Below are 23,340 nucleotides of genomic sequence, written 5' to 3' on the forward strand. Positions count from 1 at the left end.
CAATGCCTGCACCCTCAGAAAGGGCTCAGACCTGCCCTGAGTGGTCACAAGATGTGTTCAGAGTGAGGTGCCTGTGGCCTAGAAGGAGGGCATTATCTTAGACATCAAAGCAATCTACAGTAAAGTAAAATATTAAAAGGGAACGTCTGTAAAAGCAGTAGTTACAGGTGCCACGCCTCTGTGCATCTCGATAGCTGCCATTTGGAAGTGCATTGAATTGGGGGACTCTATGCAGCTGGGATATTCGTCTGAATCACTGTCTCCAAATACCAACCTAAGTATGCCCCTTGTCTCTTCATCAAGCACAACTAAATCATTATTATTATCCCATTTAGCAAACAAAGTGCTAAAAACCCATTTTATTAAGGGGGACAGTTGGTCTTGACTTTTCTGTATCAATTGTTAGAGCATTCTCAAACAGAAGAGTCCTTCTACTGCCTGTATAGGAGTTTCCCACCAGCCAATTCCACCACTTCACGGCAGACTTCCAGGCCAGGATGGTCTTGCACAAAACATCCTGGGATCTGTACCAGTTGTTTAAAGGTGCTGGGAGCTTTTCTGAATAAAAGCTAATTGCCTCTACTTCAAGTAGTTTTCTTAAATACTAAAAAGAGAGACTATATACTGATGGTCAGGTTTGCAAATCTAACAAAATTTTAAGATAACTGAACAAAAAATGGCAAGATGTTACCTAACTTCGTATATTTTTCTAGCATTTTCTTGTTAATTTTTTTTTAAACATATGCAAGTTTGGAAAGCTGTTATGTAGGTTCACCTCATTTTTCTTTACTAAGTAAACGTGGACACAAGCATATGATAGGACCAAATGGCAAAATGCAGATAGAGAAACTAAGCTGGCTCTGGAACATTCACTTCACATGCAATTATCTCTGATCTAAACAGCTGCACCAAATATATATTTTTTGTTTGGACACATCTGTAGATATGATGTGTATAATTAATTGTTCATTCAAAAATGCAATTTCATGATGCATTTGATTATTTAGATATAAAACAGTTTTAATTCTCAGAGCTGACTAAAAATAGTGATTTTAATTTATTCCTGCTGCCTACAATTACCCACAACCATGTATTTTTAAATATTTCCAGACTATAAAAATTACTAATTTTTGCCACTTGTGTTTATCTGCATTTAGACTTTGATTTGGATAAATTAAGCTCTCAAGTGTTCCTTGCTTTATGAAACTCTGCATGTTGTACACTTCAACACAAATAAATGACTTCTACCATTAGAGGTTTAAATAATGTAATGTATTTCATGCTCAGCCTGAAGCTGGATTCCAATGAAGTTGCTAATGCACGTAATGATTAAGTGTAACTCAAATACTAACTGTGTTGTTGAAAACATGACAGGCAATAATTTGGTCTATTATATTCTGCCATTTAATTCCCTAGTACAGACATTCTCTGACACGTTATGAAGCAATGATTTACAATTATTCAAGCTGCAAAGGTCAGAAAGTGACATTATAATCATCTACACAGAGATCCCTTCTAATGCACAAAAACTAGGTAATACCACACAAAAATAGTTTTACTAGAGTAGCAACTTTCTATTTAAGATTTCCCAAACTGCACAAGTATAAATAATTAATTTACATTACAGTAGATTAAGGCATCCTTGAAAATACAATGTTTTTCCTGCTCCTACCAATAAATTTATGAATAAGTCTTTTTGCTTGCTAAAAGCAATCTTAAGCGAAGTCTTTCCCAAAAACTAGCCTGAAATTATTAGTAATCAGTTGAAAAATCTGAAAACCTAGAAGATTTTTCAAAACACAACACACAGGAGTACAGCCAAGTTTTTTTGATGCAGCTGGTCAAAGCACATCCTTATCTATCAAGAAAGAAGATCTATCAGTCACTATGCTCAATATAGGTGAGTAGTTTTGTTTAGACATTCTCCAAGCAAGCAGTGTCATTAAAATAGTGAACTTTACACAGATCTTTAACATTAACAACAGCAGCAGAAGTGAGGCTATTTCCATTCTTGGGACACTGTAACTGTCCCCAAAGCTTATTTATATGAGGCTTTAAAAAACAACCAAATTTAGCAAAACACTTATTTATCAGAACATCTTATGATATCTCCAGAATTAATTGAGAAAAGGAGTTTCAAAGCAAAAAGAGAACTAAGGAGCAGAAAGTAATTAAATATTAATACCTCGAGCTACCAAAAGACCAAAACAAAGAACGAAGGGGGGGGAAAAAAAAAAAAAACACAACCACCCCAAAACATCACATCCAAAACCTACAAGACATAACTACTCTAGCATAATACAGAAAAAATCCAATCTTTTTGACCCCCCTCCTAATTCCTTTGTGTCTACAAAGGCTTACTTTTGTTCTCAAAACACATGACTTTTACATATTAAATACTGTATGTGCACTAAACATAATAAAGACATAGCTACAAACTCCCTTTCGATTTGTAGGAAGATAGCAAAAAAAGTTTATGTGCATGTTTTAAATTTTTCTAACAATCCAAACCTACCTTACACCCATCTTCTTCAATCAATTTTTAAGTGGTCAAAAAGGAGAGAGGAAAAAAAAAAAGGAAGAAGCCACTCTTACTTGAAACATGTAACTACATACCCCAAAACTGTGTTTCTAAAAGCAAAGGCAAGAAAAAGGCAAAGGAATAATAGACATATTTTTAAATCAAACATTGCCTATAAATTCTGTTCCAAATCTCAGTTGCAGAACAATGCATTTTTTATGTCCTACCTAAGGGATAAAATTTGAGAAGTGCACGATAAGCCTTTTCACCAGGCAAATGAAACAAAAATTGTAAATGCTGGGCAACCAAGATTTGCTCACCTAACCCAGGGTTATCAGCCAATTTCAGAGTCAGACTTTCAGAAATGAAATTCAAATATGAAGCACTTTGCTACCCACAGAAAATAGACATTACCCCTGAAATAACGGGATATATTTTACAGCCATGGATATGGAAAAGAAAACAATTAACACACATCTGCGATAAGGCAATGAGTAGCAGACGGTTTATTCCAAATGTTAAAACATTAGCGGTGTCCAATTTCGGTGTCATGTAGTTTCTGCTGTGCAGCTGAAGAAAAACAAACTCTGAACTTCAATTAAAAAAAAATAAAACAACACAGCAAAATTACTGCCTTTTTCAACAACTAGCTGAATTATATATTGTGTACTTTGTAGCATGTAAATATGAGGATCATTTGGAAAATTGAGACATGGCAAACCCTTCCTAAAACAACACCAAAAATACGCTTTTTGCCTTTTTTCCTAAGACTAAAATTTAGAAATAATTTTTCTTTTAAAAAGGTGGTATTTTGAGACCACACCATGATGTTGCACTGACATTTCACCTTTAAAAAGTGCCCAAGCAGATTCAAAAGCTTTTGAAACACAATTTATCCTCACAACTAGCAGAGGGCTTATTACTGAGAATCTAAAAGTCAGAGGATAGAATATTAACTACTGTAGAAAAGAAAACATAGTGCAGGACCTTCTGTTTGTGACAAAATTACAGAGTTAATGTTCCTGAAAGATCACTTCACCTTTTAAAGCATGATTTTTAAAAAGGTAAAATTTATAGCAATTAAAGCTAATGAAGAAATGCAGCATGAGCTGCTTATGTTCAGGAACTAATAGGTCCACTGAGCATTTCTAAGATTATTTAGCCATCAATGATAATGAATTGACATTGTCAGTGGTGTTAATGTACCAATGCTCTATAGTGCCACTAATCCGATAGCCAATCCTAGCAATTTTATTTTTTTTATGTTGCTACTTTATTTTTTTAGCCAACACGCTACCCAGTCCTTTCAATTAAAAGAGCACAAATACAGCACAGGCTATTAACACTTTTTTTCTCCTCTTCCACATATAAGATGGTATATTCATTATATGGACTGTGGTTCAAACTGCTCTGGTCATTCCTCCTCCTAATCCCGCTCAATTCTTCAGGACTTTTAGCTACATTGCAAAAATTACTTTCCCAGATAAATCAGTGTTATTACATGATTGTTAAAATACATTTTTGGTGCACATTAAATGAAATGTGATGATTATTTAAACAGGGATATTAATCAGATATTTGTAAGCATGGGTATTGTGGTGTATGTCTCTTCAGCCAGTTGTTTTGCCATATCTAAATAGCATGGGTCCACGTTGTTGATGAAAATTGAAAATACACAAAAATGGAAAATAAGTACCTGCTTGGCTACCAGGTATGACATGTCAGCAATATAGAGTAAGCAATGAGCTTAGGAAAGTGACTACATTTCAATCTAAAGTTTAAATCATTCATGCATGTTTTGCTCTCTCTCTTGCATAAATGTTGTGAATCCCAACAGAGAGTTGAGCAATTTCTGAGACAGGTTCTGTCAGACATGTCAATCCTGAAGTGATAGAATGAGTTTTTGAAAAAATGAGGTACTATGCCAAATCCTAATAATTTTAATTCTCTTCTTTCTTTTATAAAAGATATTGTATTAGCTGGTTTGAATTTTTTTTTTACTTTTCCTCTCACAATGAAATAGTCAAATAATATGATGATTTTTCAGTTTAAGTTAAAAGGGAATTGAACCAACAACCAATGTCAAGTTTGTGAACAACTTCTAAAGAAGAGAGTTTAGCCTTTGCTAAACACTTCTGTGGATCTGTAGTTTTTAACTATCTTCCATGTCAAATTCTTTGCAATTCATAAAGCAGAGACAGCAAGTAAGATTTTTAAAACAATATAAAATACCCTACTTCATTTTAGCCATGCTTCAAAATAAGGAGTAGGACAAGTTATTCTACTACATATATACAGTGGACTTAAGAATTGGGCTCATACATTTTTATTTCTTGTTTCAAGAAGTTGGCGATTAATTTTCTTAAGTGAGTAAACGCATCCAAAATATCTCATAATGCTGCATGCAAAATTATTTGAAAAACAGAGAGATGAATCAGTGAAAATCACTCAGCTGCATCTTCAGCTGAAGATTCACTTGTCTTCTAAAATGTCTAACTCACTTTGTCCTGCAGTAGATCGGTACACTAAGGCTGAAAAACCTCCTCCTGCTGAATATTATCCCCAACATCACACCACACCATGCAGGTGTGCACTGCACCATCTAATTGAACCTGTGCTCTTCTACACATTAGCCATAAGACTGCTATAGCAGGTTACATAGGTTTGAGTAAAATGCTTTTATATGATGCATATATTAGTTCATTTCTTCAGCATAATAACATTAAAATATATTTTTAATCAGAACTAGGGTATTAAAATCCAACTTTGAATGTCCTATGATGTACCATATATGCCATGGCATTTTAAAACCTTTTAAACATTTCTGCTAAATTAATTAGTTTTGCATTAAGGAGTCTCAATGCCTCCTATTAAATGCAACACATTTGAAGGACAATTAAACATTATGAACGATCCTTCTGAGGAAATAACGATTGTAAAAAGAAAACAAGATTTTTTGGGTAACAAACAGGAACACAAGCGCACATAAAAGACTTCAATTTATTTTAAAAGTCTTATGCCTGCAATATTTTAGATCCGTTTGTTTGAAAAATCTGTCTTCTGTTTTGTTTTCATAAAGAATGAAAACCCTAATGGAGTCCAGAAATCTGTTAATGGTACTAAAATTATAACAGTATAGCAAAAGAAAAAAACCCCACACAGTAAAGTCTATATTATATATTTTTTATGTCTTTAAATGGAATTTACAGTTCTCCCTGGCAATGTGAATGAACATCCTATAATTTAGTCAATTTACAGATTACAGGTTCAAATTGACCTTGTAGCCCATAAAATTGCTCATCTTCAGTGCAGGATTAGAAGTGGGAAAAGAATGTCATAACTGTATTTAAGGAATTTACCATAACAATGGAAAGGAGGATATGCATGCATAATTTTAGCCACTCTTGCTCACATCACAGTTTTCAATTCTGAAACAATGCATATTCTGCGCTCTTCTCCTGGTTAAGCATGGTGGAGACTGTTTCAATTTACTCACCCACAGACATGACACTTGTATTCCCTCATCCCAAGGTGCCTCTTGACATGGTTTCTGGCATCTCCAAGCTGAGCTGTTGCAAAGTGGCATATCTTGCACTTGAATGGCTTTGATCCTAAGTAAAATTTAGCATAAGATATGAGTTGAATTAGAATAAAATATCACCCACGGTTAAAGAAATAAAAATTCCTGAGGAAAAATAACCTTTTGAAAACCTATTCCACATTTAACCTGCTTGAGATTTTTGCCTAATAAAAAAAGTATCTTGTACATAAATTTATAACTCCCAAGACACGGACAGTATATGCTATACATTACTCATTAAAGTTTCCTTAAATTCAAGATCACTTATGCTCTCTTAACTTTTAATCTGGTCTTTTTTCTTATCATTAAAAAGCTCACAAAATACATTAAAATGAGATGAAAATCTAACAGATAACATTTCAACAAGATAGCCAAAGTTGTTCTACACCTTTGCCAAATGCTGAAACTCAGGTAATGGTCTTAAAGTGGCTTGGTATTTGTTTAAACTGCAAAATGTACTTGTTTTTTCAGCAAATATCTTTAAAGTAAAGTAATATTACAAGTCTTCCAACTTTGAATAGATTTCACATTAGCATCGGTATTTCAGATTTGTTCTGTCACACACAGCAAATGATTCATCACCTAGCTATTGTAATGGCATGCAATGTATGAATATACAGTGGATAAAATATTATGCCTTTATGACTGTTTTATGGTCAAGAATTTATGATTATTCTGCAAACCAGAAGTATTGACATTTTGGCTATTATTTATTTCAAGAACAAACTTTAATATTAAATGTCTGCTGCAGACCAAAGAACTCTGAAATTATTTCTCCAAGGAAAAAGTATCAGCCTATTTCTTGTATCACATCAGTTCAGCAAAAAGTCAAATTATTTGTCTATCTTAATTAATGGTGATGATCTCTCGAGATGGAAAAACTATCTTTTTTACTGACATAGTTAAATTGGGCACATGTCAGTCCTCAGGTTATTATGCAGCATTCTAGAAGCACTTTCCAATTTTCTGACCACTAAATCCTTAAATCAATAAATCAAAATCATAGAATTGCAGTTAAAAGTAAGTACAATATGGTCACAGAGTCTCCATATTATGTTTAGTATATATTTTGTGAAGTACTTCTTCCAATACAGTTAAGCATAATATGAAATATGGGATCTTTAATAAATATACATAAAGAGCTCTGATAAGAAAAATGTTGCACTGTATCATACTTGATCAATGAACCTTTTTGCTTTGCCCTTGAAAATAGAACATCCTCTAAGAATCCACTGGTGAAATTGAGGATCTTAGTAAAAATTTTTAGAGTCTTAAATTTCAATTTAATTCCCAAAAGCTAACGAAAAATGAAGCATTTAATTTTAATCTCCTAACTGAAATAAAAAAGTCAACAGTACTAAGCACGGGCAGACAAGGTTGAATATTTCACAGTTCAATGACAATGAAGCCAGATCTCTTAATACTTCCATTTCTACTGTTGGAAGTAGATGTAAAATATATTTACCACCTCAATGGTTATATCTAGTCAGCTTTATATGTTTAAATGTCAAAAGCAGGTTCTGACTTCAGCTCACAGCAATCACATTCTATCCATCACACTGAAAAAAAACCAGTTTATTTAAATGATCCTGATAAAACTGAATTAATCATTAATTTGGTGACATTTCAAATCAACACTGCATTCTACAGAGACCAGTGCAAAAAGAACACCCCCACCTTTGCATTAAAAGACTACTAAAAGTTGACGTTTTAACTTAGGATCTTTAGTTGGACAATTAATAACAACAAGGCCATAGTTGTTGGCGATTATACTGCTCTTTTTTCTCACAGAATTCAAATACCAAGTGGATTCTATCCTATGTTCCCTTAGTTTCTCTCCTACTGATTAAATTGTAAATTCGTTCCTCATTCTGTTACTGCAGGTGTCCCACAGGGCTTCCATACAAGACCTTTGCTGTTTTCCCTTTACATGACTCCTTTGTGAAGAACTCGAGTTCAGAACAATCGTGACTACAGTGTGCTGACAATACAGAAATGTATTATTCTGTTGACTGCTCTCATCCAAAAATCACTGAGGCCTTGAGGGGTTTTGATTTTTTCTCAGATCCAGAGCTGAATATCTGTTAACATCTCCGTTTAAACTCCATGAAAATTCAAGTGCTGGCAGGCTCCAGTCAGTACTTATCACCTGAAACAAAAGCAGTGTATCTCCCTTTTAGGTTGCTGGTGCCAAATTTGTTCCAGTATGTTCTTGGATGGAACAAGCCAACATTTTATACTAGAAATGAAGACATTAGATTAAGATTTAAATTAATGGGAGAAAAAAAAACCTGTATTTGCCATAAAGCTGTCTAAAACAATGTAAAGCACTTAACCATTTCTTAGCCATATTTATCATCAACTTCAGTGCTTCTCTTATGCTGTTTTAAACTGTGATACTACTGGATTCACATTTGGCTTTTAGTTCTCAGAAAAAAAGAGAAAAATACTTTCATTATGTCATCTTTTCAACCACATTACTAAAAAAAAACAAAAAAAAGCCAAAAATACCACCAAACTACCCACAAGTTATGGCATGAAAAACAAACATACATTTTCTGATGGTAGCAGGAAACAATACGGCTTTTAACAATTGGGGGAAAACCAAACCAACCAACAACAAACAAAACAAAAATACAACAAAAACAACAAAACAAACAAAAAACACTACCACCACACTAAATTGAAAATTAGACTAAACTTAAGAGTTCGGGTCAGGCAGACACAAACCATTCTACTGTTTTGTAAAAAAAGACTCGAGCTGCTTTACATTAGGATAATACAGACCCAAAGCTGTAAGAAAAAGTTCACTGTCTCAGCTTTAGGCCAGCCAAAGGCAACATCACCTGCACCTGCAGGCATAGCTGTGTTCCTAGCTCAGGCCCAATACAAAGTGACCAGAGCCACATGAAATGTCATCATACCATTTCCTCCCATGCTTAGGACAGGAGGAGTAATACACCATCATTGCATCGGACACAACTGCCATTAACTGAGAAATCTGATGAGAAAAGAAACAAAGATGATGTGGTTGCAGGTGATTTTTCCTCAGATGTTGATTGTTAATTAAGTTTATGGGACCTCCATCAATTGCAAACTAAAAAGTCTTCCACCTCTACTACTCCTTTTATTTTTCTTTACGCTTCCTCATTTTCACTTGTCAACATGTGATGGACTTACTTGTTAGGTCCTCTCTAGCAAAGCTTCCTTTTCATTTGCAATGTGAAAATCTCCTACATTATTTAATGGTATTTTGAAACATTATTTTTCTATTAATGGAAATTATTAGTTGTATCTTTCTGCAACTTTCCCTTCCCTTCCCTCTGTCACCCCAAACCACCACTGATTACTTAATTAAAAAAAGAAAAGGAGTTTGTGATGGTTACACATACATATACACACACATAAATAAACATATTTATGGACATCGAGATGCTGATAAAAGACTTTTTTAAAAGCACATAATCAGAACACTAAAAGGGAAAATGTGTGGCTGTGCTTTTATGTACCTGTTGTTACCCTGGGACAGGTGAGACGCTGGCAATACTGTGCTTTGCCTCACCAATGTTACAAGAAGTGTTCATACAGTTGGTGCAGTAGGCCATTTCCCTCTGCCACCACTCCCAATAACCTAAATAACTTTGTTTGTTATTAAACTGCATCTACTGTGATATAAATGGGAAGAAAAGGTTCTATAAAAAGAAGACCACAAATATGAAAATAGAGATTGGAAGAGAAAGCCTTCTTCCCATTAACTATTAATAAAAGTCTCCACATTACTATTTATGTGAATAAGCAAAGCCTTAGAAAACATTTCATTTAAAGTTGCAGTGAGAAAGAGGGCAGATAAAACACTGTTCTGTAACCCTTCTATACCTCTGCATCAAAAAATTACTTGCAAAATTAAATGTATTCCTTTACTGCTTTGCATATTTAGTGCTATCCAAAAGCACAATAAAAATATACTCCATGATAAGACCTACACAGAAGATGTTAAAAAGTACACTAACTTTTACTAAATGTTACAATCAATGATGTAACTTATGTAAGTAGGGTTGCTTTGTCATATATTGATAGTTACCTCACTTTCACATCCACATTAACTTGATTTTAAATGCAATTAATACATATAGTCAAGGAAGACTAATGGACTACATTCTGCACTTAACCTGGTGGACATTTTCAAATGGCACAAGTGACCAGTGCAAACCTATTTTGCATTGTAAACGACTAAATAAATCTTAATGGATTAAGAATGATCAGCTATCAACACACAAGGGAAATTAAGTGCTGAAATGCCTACATTGATTATTTTAAATTATTAGCCTTACTCTGTTCTTGAATTTGTATGCTTTTAGTGAGCTTTAACACATTTACAAGACTTATTGACTATAATTACAAGAGAATTCAAGTAATGGACACATCAATTATAAGCAACATGTCTTGACCAGACAGTTGCATAAAGAATTCTAAAGAGAGCTCCATTAGCATCCTCCCCCTTAGTTTTATTCAGTTTTATCTGCCGTAAGAGGGCATATTAAGGGCTTATACAGCTGTTCTGACCATGTGAACATGAGCATCCCTCTAAAGACTTAACACTGCATTCGAAGTTGGATATTAGCTGAAGCAATACAGATAACTACGTTATTGACAGGACAGAAGTAATGCTGAAAGTATTAAGTATGTGAGTTATTGGTATACATGAATACTGCAGTTATAGTAAAATACTTTGAAAGGTTTGAAATACAATGTCCCTGTTCCCCAAGATTAATTTTTAGGATTTGTTGTCCAGTCACGCCCTTGCCTTTTCATAAAAAACGTTAGAAAACTATTTTAGGATTATGCCAGGAATTACCATTCTTTCAGGCTTCTTTTTTCTTACCTTTTTGTTCTCTTCCTTGTAACCATGCACTAAGTTTCAAATACTGCATGAATTTAAACTATAGCTTCCATAATAAGCCATTATTTAAAAGTACAGTAAAATAAACCTTACAGTTTTAATGAAAATATGTTCATTGAAATGTGAATTTATTATTCAAATCCACTCATAAATTCAACCATGGAGACACCACTTGTCTAAGCAGAGCTCAGTGATTTAGAAAAGCTGTCTATTTAAAATAAAGAATGTATGGCAGGTTTATAGAAACATCGCAGTGAATTTTTACATAAATTTAGAACTGCAGCTTATGCATTTTTCTACAGAAATGTTTTTAAATTTTCCACTTAAAATTAAACATAAAAATAAATTGAAAGTGTGATTAGCACAGAAACTAAATCAGATGCTACATCCCCGTGCAACACATCAGCACTGCACACCACCTTCCAAAAAGGCTGACCAATTCCAATCCCTATAACTTATTTCTACAAAAACCTCTTGTTGCTTCTTATTAGTATTTATTTAGGAATGATGTAATATCAAATGCCTATTCTGAAGCATTATGTAATGCTGAAAGTTTCACTTAATTGAAGTGAAATAAACAATTTGGATATTAAACAACTGCACGGAAGAGAAAGTTAGAAAGAACAGCTAATTGTTCCCTCAAACCACCACTGCTTCATTATACAAAAATAAGAACCAATCAATGGTTACAATTTAGATTAAAAGGAAGAAAATCTCTCTATATGAAACAAAAAGCAGAAGGGTGACTGTACTTGAAATGTTTTTACATTTTCTGCCCTTTGATCACTGTATTTTCATACCCTTTTAGGTAATTTTGTATTTCATCAGGGGCTCATCAGGCGATACAAATGCCAGCTCATAAGAAATACTAAAGAGTTTAACAAGCAGAAAAAGACCAACGGTATAAATCACTCTGTTTGAAAGAGAACACTTGCAACAACAGCGTTTCCATACCTGTGTGGGTACGGATGTGAGCTAGGAAGGCCATGGAATTGCTACTTCTACACATCTTCCCACAATACTTGCAGACATTGCCTTGGTTCTCTTCCCTCTCCCTGTTTATTTGCTCAGTGTCTTCAACAATGTATTTATTCACTTCCCTCAGCAGCTCCTCATGTTGCTCTTTGATGTGGAGAAACAAGCTCTGCTCTGAATCGAAGGGCTCTGTGCACTTCAAACACTTAAAGGTTGCGCCTCCTTCGGGCAGCTCCTCCACACTCGCCTGCTCATTTCGCATGTGCCCAGCACTGGCCAAGTGCTGGTGAAGGTTGCTTTCTGTGTAAAATGATTTTCCACAGAGTAAGCAATGAAAATGCTTTTCTTTTGAAGGATGTTTCATGGCTATGTGAACATTTAGTCCGCTCAAACCATCTGCTAGAAAACCACAGTCATCACAGCGAATTCGTGTCGATTCCCCAAGGGAAATTCCTTCTGACTTCTTCTTTTTCCCACCACTTGTTGAAGTGTCTGCTTTCACTGTGAGCTCACTAGCTTTCACTGCCCCTGACATCTGTCCTTCTGCAGAACGGTCAGTGGCCTCCCCATCTTGATGACTTTTTAACCTCACTATAGAAGAATCAAACTTGCCAACATTTTGCATTGCCTTTCCTTTATCATCAGCACTGATAACTGTTCCTAAAGCCTCATTACTACTTTCTTGCATGCCCTCAGCTGTTGAGCCATCTGCCTCCCAAACACTGTTATTTATAGTTACTTCAGCTTCATGTTGTGTTTCCATAAGGGCTTCTTCCTCCTCCCCAGTAGGATCCTCTCTGAAACTTCTGTTACCATCTAAACTACGTATATTTTGTACTGTTTCTCCAGTGCTTCCAGAAAAATTTGATTGCTCTACTGCACTACTTGTTTCTGGAAGACTTAGCATAAGTGGGTTATTTTTCTTCTGTGATTTTTTTTTGAGACTGTCTTTGTCTCTACACGCTGCTTCTGGGTTTTCACTATTTTCTTCTAAGCTTTCCACACCTTTTTCTGAATTGAAGTTTGTGTTGCTTGATCTGTTTTGATTTTCCGCAGGGCAATCATCATCTGAGTTGAGCAGCTCCTGACCATGCTGACTTTTCTGCACCTCACAAGTACCTGTTTCTTTAACTGGTACTTCCTTGACAAGTTCAACAACTCTATCTTTTTGAGGAGTTTGCTGGACTCCTTCACAAAAAGGGTTTTCTCCTCCATTTTTAGGCTCCTCATGAAGTTCACCTCCTACTGCATTTTGGGAACTGACATCTTTAGAGATTCCCGGAGATGTATTTTCATCTAAGGCAATGCACTCAGTTAAGCTTTTACTCATATGATCACCTTCTGATGCATCACTGGCACATTTTGTTTCACCTAAAATAGCTTTTGATTCTCCTGCACTGCAGTGTTGTTCCTCTTGAGGCAAAGCAGCACCTTCTTGAGTGATATTTGCTGTATTTGCTTCCTCCCCAGAAGAACAAACGAAAGATTCTCTTCTAATTTTATGTTTCTCTGTTGCTGCGTGCCTTATCATCTCTCTGCGAGTAACAGCATAGTAGTCACAAGCCATGCAGTAGTATTCAAATTGTTTTGTATGTTTTCGCTTCACATGCAGCTCTAGGGAAGCAGCAGAATGAGCACTGAAGCTGCAGTGTACACACTTCTTGTCATTTGCACTGATGGCTCTTCTCTGGAAGCCTGGGTCAGAGTCCTGAGCAACACTCGCTGGTTCCAGCAACACACGTTGGTTTATATTTAATGGATTGCTACCAGGCTGCAAATCTGGCAGCCTACTGGCATTTGCAGCTTTTAGCTCAGCATTTCCTTGCTCAACTTCCTGATTGTCTACGACAGCATTTTCCAAATCTGATGACTGGCCACCATCCTCAACATGTTCAGACAAGGCAGTCGTGGGGCTGTTAATCTTCTTGCTCATGGATTCAAAATTACCTCCTTCAGGGCTAACGATGATCTCCGAGTTCTGTTTTCCACATCCTTCTATTTCAACACGACTTTTGTGTTTTTTGGTTGCACAGTGACGTTCCATATCTCCTTTGGTGACAGTGTAGTAATTGCAAACCTTACACAAATAGCTGTACTGATGACTGTGCTTTCGCCTGATGTGAACAGTCAAATTCGTAACACTGGAGGCCAAAAGGCCACAATGTGTACACGTCCTAGAAATAGTACCTTTAGGTTTCCCTCCTTTGGATGCACTAGCTAAAACCAATTCATTTCCACCAATCCTTTGCTCAAGTGGAACAAATTCCTTATTTCTTGATATGTTTTCCACAGATGAGGATGAAACATGTATAATTTCTTTATCCAACTCTGTATTTCCACTCCCAGAAATGGAAGTATCCACCACTGATTTAATGCCACCAACACCAACGCAAACCTTTACAATACATTCTTCAAAACGTAGTCCAATGTTGTTTTTCCTGGCATTTTCAAGATGCTTGCTTCTTTTGATATGTTTCTCCATTCCTTCCTTACTGAGAGAGTAGAGATTACATGCTTTGCAAAGGAAGTGATACTCTTGTGCATGTCGGAGTTTTATGTGCCTTGTAAGAACTGTGGAAGATCTTGTCTTATAAAAACACTTTTTACATTGAAATTGGGTTTTATTCAGAACAGAATGCTTTAGTTCATTTCTATGATTTATGAAGGAAGTATCTGGAGTTTTTGCTTGCATTGACATTTCCATTTCCTTTGCAAGTCTTTGGCTATTGTTTGCTACTGAGTCAGTGTAAGGTACCACTTGCAAGGTCTGATCGCTGTTACTCAATGGAGTAGCTTGCTGAAATAATGATCCATCATGTTTCTCATGTTTTTGATGATTTATCAGATCTTCTTCCAACTGAAAAAAAAGAATGCAAGCTGGACAACTATGGGACATATTATGGACTTCACTCATATGGCTTTGAAGGCTGACCACATTCAAGCTGCTAAATGAACAGAGTTGACAATTAAAGCTACAACCATCCATCCAGTGTTTACTGTCCTGACAGTGTTGCTTCATGTCTTCCCTGACTCCAGAGGAATAGCTACACATCTGACAATGCAACTGGATCCTTTTTGTATGAAGCTTTGCAACATGAGTTTCCAGACTTTCTTGATCATGAAAAACATGACCACAATCCATGCAAGTATGAAGAGCACCATCATCAGCAGTAAGTTTAACTTCAGAATCTTTAGCATCTGCAGTGCTAGAAGAAGGGGTATTTGGCTTATATTCAGTAAGATCTTGTATTTCTGCAGCAGCATTACAATTACTTTTAGCATCTGTTTCTAGTTCTGTATGTGACATAAGGCTTGATTCATCATGTTTAAGCTGTGTGCTGGAGATAGGCTTCAAATATACTCTCTGAGTTTCAGATTTGGGTCTCTTACCCAACAAGCTGTATCTTCTTTTAACCTGCCTTTTTAATCTAGAAGACCTACTCTGTCCAAATGGAGACCTTAACAAGAAAACATTTCTTTTGTGTTTAAGCTTACCAAATCTCCTTGTCCTGTGTAAACTGCTAACTAGCTTTTTGGTAGTTGGAAGGGATTCTGTTTTCTGCAAGATATTTTCTGATGGTCCTGGTATTTCTAGTTTTTCAGTACGGACTTCATCATTTCCCTCTGCACCAGAAGCAAGCAATGTTTCTTCTGTCATAGTATCTGTTTTTTCAGTGGGAATATTTGAAGATGGTATCATTTCAACAAGTTCACTGCCATCATTTTGTTTAGACAAGCTTACTTTTGAGCCTTTCAGTGCACTGCAAACACTTAATTCTTTCGCATCAGCAGTTCTTGCCCTTAATTTATTGGTCCCAGGTTTTGCCCTGACATTCCCTTCTTTGGTTGCAGTAGATTGTTGGTTTTTAAAGGATTTTTTGGTCAATATCTGTACAAATCCTCCCCGTGCAGCAAGATTTTGGCGTCGAAGGTGAGTCTTGCCAAGGAAATGAGAATTCAGGAGACTCTCTTCAGCACTCTGAAAACCACAAAGATCACAAGAAAATATCTTGGATTTCTCATGATCTCGCTTAACATGCATATGCAACGTTGAACTACACTCACCTATGCAACTACAGTGAGGGCGTGTTTGCTCTTTGGATGATTTAGAGAGGCTTTCTCGTTTATGTTTTTCCTTATCAGAGCAGAAAGCTAAACTTTGGTCACTCATTTTGCCTTTAGGATCATTGTCTATGTTTCCAACTGTACAGACAACACTGATTTCTTCTGAAGAATATAATTTATCAGGAACAGCAGCTGACACCTCTTGTGAATGTTTATTTTCCTTGTGAATTTTCAATATGGCATCAGCAGCAGCACATCTGAAATCGGAATGTAGGCACAGGATATCTGAATTAAATACGTCACTACCAGGACAACTGGTGACTCCTTCCTTCTTTACAGCTCCAGCTACCATACTACCTTCTTCTCCAGCTAAAACTTTTTGCAATTTCCTTCCACTGTCTTTCATGTCTTCTGAAGAACTCTGCTTTCTTTTTCTGGAGGCATTTTCAGATTTCTCTGCTTCAACAACATCCAGGTTTGGTGATTCTGACAGTGCTGTTTTGTTTGTGCCATTCTCTTTTCCTTTCTTTTCAAGGTCCCTGAACACTTCATCTGATACAAGCCTGGTTTTCTGCTGAGATGAAGAGTCACATCCAGCATTTTCTCCTGATGTATTTCTTGGGGATTCTTCTGTCAACTCAACTGGCAAATTCTCATCAACATCATCTTTCTTCTTATTTTCCTCCCCATCCATTCTTAACAGTGATATTATCAATTGTAGATCATTTGGTTTAGCACCTACAAAACAAAAGAGTTATTATTAGTCTTTTATGCAAACTTAAAGATTAAAAGAATCAAATTTTAAAAAACCCATGCAATATAGAAAATTAAAACCATGGCAGGAAGACAGACACAATGAAACATATGAGGAGACATTTTCACTATGGTATCTAAACCACCTTCTAGGCACTTGGTTACACAGGTCTCACTGTGATGAGCATCATTTGAACAAAAACTTAGATTCCCACAGTTTTTATGTAATCAAGTAATCTTCTACATGCTTTAAACTTGGGCAGACAAACATGACCTTTGCTTCTGGAAGTATATTTAGGGCACAAAATACTAACAGCTTTCAGGGAACTGGTTATGGAATATTTAACTCTTCCTGAACTAGAAAATCAGCTTCCCAAATTTAAAAGTTCCAAGGAGAAATAATCATGACTGCAACAACAAGCAAAACAAAGCCAAGAGAAACGCTAAATATTTTAAGTACGCAGCTTGCTTTCCTTCCTCTGTTTAGATTACCTGCTAAAGAGAGAAGACACAAATAGAACCATGTTCTAAAAGAATATGCCACAAGTATAGCTCCCCATCATTCCTAAAATATCCTCTAAAATATTGTTTCCCAACTGGGGAGGAGGAAGGAGAAAAAAAAAGTCATGAAATAACAGTGCAGAGAGGGGCAGCACCTTTGAAACCCAGCACAAACTCTAACCATCCAAATCCAGTTACCAAAAGCTTTTGCTCAACTGCCCAGTGTGACCCTCCTGCTCCCAAGATGTCACCACCAGAAAACTGATGCTACCAACACAGTTTACAAGAGGGATGGGGATGGGAAATCAAACTTTGACATTTATTACCTTTTCATTTTGATATGAAGCAACTGAGAATTGAAAATGCATTTCATTTTAACAGATTATTAAATGCTAAATGTTTATCTATGTGTTTTACACCATGATTTAAACATCAATTTGCTGCAGATCCAAGTATTCAGTTTTTTGTTCAGTTACCCATTGAATGAGGCCATGACCACAATTTTAAGTACATCCTGACAAGATTAAGTAATTGCAAAGTTGATACAGATAATGTAGGGTACAAAAAACTATTCAAGTACATGCTAAAAAAAATAATTATGCTTAATTTTGAGGACAAAGTAGGAAAGTATTAAACTGAGAAAATAAATTCAAATCAGTTCGACTTTATACCCATGGAAGTAAAAAAGTGTTTTTCTGCTTAAGAATAATTTACGGAAGGCCCCTAAGGAATTGAGTGCACATTAGTTGCATACACTGAACAGTTTTTCAACTGTAGGTCTCTCACTGAGCTGAAGCACTGACCAAACCTATACTGAGCTAGTTATTCCTAAATAACAAGAGAATAACCACCTCTAGATCACAACAGCCCTTTGGAGGATCACAATATTGTCCCCTAAACGTGGCTTTCTGATTCTTATGCACTACTATTTTTCTTTGTTCCTACAACCAGGATAGAAACTTATCACAGTTAGTCAGAAGGAAAACAGTCAGGGCTATATTTTCAGCTGGTGTAAGTCAGCACACTGTTGGTATGTTCACAAACACTACAGCAATTAATAGCAAGACCAGATGAAGCCTTTGAAGTGCAAGCTTACCCAGAAAAAGTTATGAACACTGCTTGGGATACAGAAAAAAAAGATCAAATGAAAATTATGTGGTTTAACTGCAGTACAGCTTTATTTATATGATGCAAAATATCAAGTCACTTCAATGACAAGTGTCACAAGTCCATCCTTGAACAAGCAACCGTGGGTCCTTTGCCTTGCTGCACCTCCACAGCAGGTCCCCAGCCCACCACTGAGACCCGATCACACTTCCCTTGCATGGCCTAGGGAAGAACAGACATTTCTCCTTTGCTGTACAAGACAATTTACAATCTCAAACCAATTCTCCATCTTTTTTATAGGATACTCTCAGACCATAAGATTTATCAGAAAACTTGTCCAGCAGTGAACTAGTACTGGCATTGAACATTTCCACTATCAAGAGCTGTATTGGGATAATTCGAGGTTTCCCCACCAATAAAAATCTGGCCTTTTCTGCCACTCCCCTGCAAATTCAGCTCATCTCCACTGGCCACTCACACACCTAAAAAAGTAACTCTCCAGTAGAAGTTCATCCTGCACTGTGCTCAGACTCCAATCCCAGTTCTGGTGTCCAACATTATCCCCCACTCAACTGCACCAGTTATGGATTTTTCTAGTGCTTAGGAAAAAAAAAAATGTATTTCCTCTATTTTATCTTTGTAAGCTGTTTGTAGTAAGAACTACAAACCAGCTGCTAGAAAATTGAAAAATGCAAAACATAAATCTCATAGGTGCTGCCAATAACCTCAGTATGAAATTAAAATAATCATGTGTAATACAAATATGCTAAGATGCCTTACACCCCAGACTTATTGCCTAATTCCTTATCTAATGCCTTCATTTCATGACAAACTTCTAGCAATGCAAACTCTGTTCCATTTACAGGCAGTTCTCCTAATGAAGTCAACAGTGTCACATCTACCCCCACAACCAGTAAGTATTATCCAGGCAATTGCTCTCCAGCTGCACAGAAGGCTACGTGTGGCAAACATTAATGATACACCTTTACCAACTTCATTGCTAGCACGCATCTAAGTTTCCATGAAACTCATCTACCTCTGCACACCCTTCCCAGAGTTACATCTGCCTCCGTCCCACTTTCATATAATCAGTGTCAAAATATCACTACATGGGAGTCTGCACCTGCATGAAACCATAATCCAGAAAGTATTCTCTTTGAAAGAAAACAACTATGAAGCAGTTGCTGCTGTTTCTCTAAAACTGCCCCTATATTAATTAATCTAAGGAATTAAATACCCTCCATTTTCTTTTAGCTCTGTCTTAAAGCTGCCTTCAGGACAAGAGCACATCTTCTGGTAGACACTTAACGGCTACTATTGCTCCTTTTGCTGGGACCATGATCAGCAACTTGCTGAGCTCTGCCCAGTTCTCCACATCTCACACAAGATCTGGAGCACTGGACCACAGCACTGGACCATGTCTCTGCTTCTTCCAGCTACAACCTTTGCTCAGATCACACTGTTGTATCTCTAACACAATTTCAGTAGCACAAACCTCAGCTTCCTTCATGGCAGAGTAGAGCCTCACACACAAATGCAGCTGTGGGCTCCTTCCTGCATGGATATATGGCAGGAATGGCTATCAAAGAAGGCATTCAGCACATCATTAGCTGCATCTAGGCAAAAGGAGCCTGTAGTGCTTCCTCTGCTGTAAGCTTCCCTCCCAAAAGCTCCTCCTAAGATTTGCGAGAGGGCAGGAGGACACTGGCAAAGCACAGACTGGTCATAAATCTGAGTGGTCCTAATCCTCTGCCTGCCTACACCAATTCACCTCTGCTCTCATCAAAGCCACCATACTAATTAAGGGCTATCCTGCAGTTGGTATTGTAATATAGAAGAATCAATGCATTGGAGAAGGCATCAAAAGGACTCAAAGTTTGGACAGCCTCAGTGACCACATAAGGTCAAATGGGTTTCTTTTCGCAAAATTAATCTTGGATCAAGCCTTAGTTTGGCACAGGGATCATCATCACAAACGAAGAATCAGCATCTGGAATTTTATTAACCTAATCTAAGAACACACTGTAGCTGTAACAAGTAGCCCTCTGAAGCCACGGCACCTTAAGCATATGCTTAAGTCTAACTCCAACTTGTTAGTGTGATCAAGTAAGCCTTTTGATAGCAATGTAATGCTGCCAAACTCATACAGCAGTAGGAAAGGGGAAGATCAGCTCCTGAACTACCTTATTAATGGACCAACAAGACTAAAATCAATGCAAGATGTAAACTTTCATGTGTTTCCTGCTACGTTCATCTTGTAAAGCATCATCTTGAAACATTTTTACAAGTAACAAGTGCCTAAAGTGCAACAATATGTAACCACTTAATGTATTGCATAAATAAACCAAAATCTATTTATAAAGGCTCCAAGACTGAGCCAATGGTAATGCCAGGTACAGCACAGCAGAAGACTGGAGCACAGGATCAATCCCAAGCTAAGCAGACAGCAGTCAGATCCTCAGTATTTCCATAGTTTAAAAGCCGGTTCTGTCAAACAGCGCTCTCTTAACATCATATTCAATGTTCAAAATGAAACTGTTCTGACTCAAAAGTGGGTTGACTTTTTGTAACATAAATCTTTTGTTAATGTTCACATAAATCAAGTATAGCTGAACAGATCCTTAAAGGATATGACCAAAAATTAATTTGCCACATTAGCTTCAGGTTAACAAATTCTTCCGCTTGGAGACAGTCATACATTACCTAATGCATTTTAAGGTTCTTTGCAGCACAGTGCTGCTCCTGAGTTTTGGAAAGAAACCTGTTGTGGCCTCAAAATTTTTGCTCAGAAAAAGCTGAGCTCAGTAGTTCTACTGTAAAGAGGTGCTATAACATAGTGCTTTTCTTCAATAACTTTCTAAGTATCTAAAAGAAGCTAAACATTTTTAAGATCTTGAAAAGCAGAATGCTTGTTACGTATGTTACATCTGCATAGGCCAACTATCCAAATCCTTAGAGAATGTATGAGAAGACAAACATTCTTAAATTGCAAGTGCGTAATACGTATTATTTTGGCTATATCACATAAACCAATATAGTTAAAGACTCTCCCCTCTCATCCATTGGGATTTCCAAATCATCAGAATCATGGAGTTTTTGTTTCAATATTTAAACTAATTTAAAAGACCTCACACAGTCACAATTCAGCACCATCTCACTATCTGTAAAGTAGAAAATTCATTTTAAAAAATGAGAAAAATAGTACTTCTTGAGCAGCCACCACCATTTTTACCTGATAACAACACACTTTTGTATTCTTTGTAGAAAGCTTTTTTGTATATTGACATAGTGTCTGCTACAGTTCTATACATGAGCAAAAGTCATTTGTGGACAGAAGCTGTTTTCTTTGATGAAAATTGAGAACATTGGATTTGAGCGTTCCAATTTTTTACCACTGGTCCAAAAAAACAGTATATAATGTCTTACTGTGCCAAAAGGTGGAGACAGTGAAGTTAACCTTTCCAGTATAAGACCTGCATTGCTCTAATCCTCAGATGAAATTTAGAAAGTAGTAATCTTAAATTAAGATCAAAAGGACAAGGAATTTAGTGATGATCCATAAACCTGTAGTAAACTGCAAAGTTCTTTAACTTGATGGTCAATACAATTTTATTTACTTCTCTTTTTGATCATATGCCAAGAGAAGGGGTAGGGATATGTACAGAAGAACACAAAAAAAGTTTATTTACAAGTACTTTACTTCTTTTTTTAATTTATTTTTTATGCTAATCCTGACATTAGAATTTCCAGAGCACTTCTCAGTCATAGTACTATTGTCTCCAAGTATTCAATGCCCAATCTGCAGTGTTTGTAAAGGATGCGACATATGAAAACAGTTTCATTTTTTTCCCACTAAAAATTCCCCTTTTCAGACAATTAATTCTTTCAATGAAATCATGGATACAATGAAGCAAAATCATTTTAATGAGCTCCTTAAGTAGCCTGCACAAAACTGCATGTTAACAACTCATCTCAACATATGACCTTTGTGTCAAATAAGCATCTTCTCAGGGGCATAACATCCTTCCCAAATCAAATCATGCATCTGTCTTATGGCCTTACAATGTCTTATGGCCTTACAAAGTTACCTCACTTCCTTCAGAGAGACTAATCCAAGCTAGCGGCCTCCTCAATAATGGAATACAGGAGACAATATGGTTGTCAATTCAAATGGAACAAAGATCACCTTTTTTTGAGGAGAATTTGATATCCATTACAAACATTTGTTTTCCCTTGCAGCTCAAAAATGCTAGAACTTTGAGCTTTGCACTGTAAGCCCATTCTTCACATAAAGCCACCCATTTTCCTAGGACAGCAAAATCTCCACAGGAGACTTCCAAATAAGCTGCAGACTTCCAAGACGAAAGACTTTGAAATTTCTACACAGATCTATCCAGAATAGTTCAAGTGACAAAATAAAAAGCCCCCTGATAGTCATTCCCTGTGCATCACTGAAAATGGGGAGTCATCCGCACTCATTAATTTCATTTTCTCACAGCCACCAGAAAGAACTGTAATGGCATCACAGGCAAACACACCCGCAGTACTACCCACATCCCACTTGCTTCTGCTTCCAAAACACTCAAGAGTCCTTCCAGGTGGGCAGAAATTGGCAACACAAAGGAAGTCCTTGCGAATTGTTGACATAATGAAGATATTCTTTAATTCGTACCAACAAAAAAAATAATTAAAAGGGAAGGCTCCCTAGTTCCTCATCCTCTCATTTCAGAAAGAGTCAAATGCTGCTAAATGCAGCAGGGACCACTGATTGGACCAGCTTTGAAGAAGTCAAAAATGACACATACAGATATACACTCATTTCAAGTGCTGTCAAAATCAATAGGAATGTATATCCAAGTCAGAAAATAAGAGGAAATGCACTAGTATCTCCTAAAAATTGTTATATAAGCTCCAGATTTTCAATTTTTGAAAATTTAA

The 23,340-nt window shown here is 36.4% G+C and overlaps 1 protein-coding gene across 1 annotated transcript in view; it reads right to left on the minus strand.

Moving 5' to 3' along the window:
* ZNF407 (zinc finger protein 407) overlaps positions 1 to 23,340 on the minus strand; it is a 336,645-nt gene that overhangs the window by 290,980 nt on the left and 22,325 nt on the right. Inside the window, exons 2-3 of the mRNA XM_082282493.1 lie at positions 11,956 to 16,779; positions 6,018 to 6,132 (exon numbers count right to left, since the gene is read on the minus strand). Coding sequence (XP_082138619.1) covers positions 6,018 to 6,132; positions 11,956 to 16,735 — 4,895 coding nt within the window. The 5' untranslated portion in view covers positions 16,736 to 16,779. The remainder of the gene's footprint in view (positions 1 to 6,017; positions 6,133 to 11,955; positions 16,780 to 23,340) is intronic.

This window comes from Coloeus monedula (genome assembly GCF_965178545.1).
Source record: "Coloeus monedula genome assembly, chromosome: 1".
In the NCBI taxonomy this organism is placed as follows: Eukaryota; Metazoa; Chordata; class Aves; order Passeriformes; family Corvidae; genus Coloeus; species Coloeus monedula.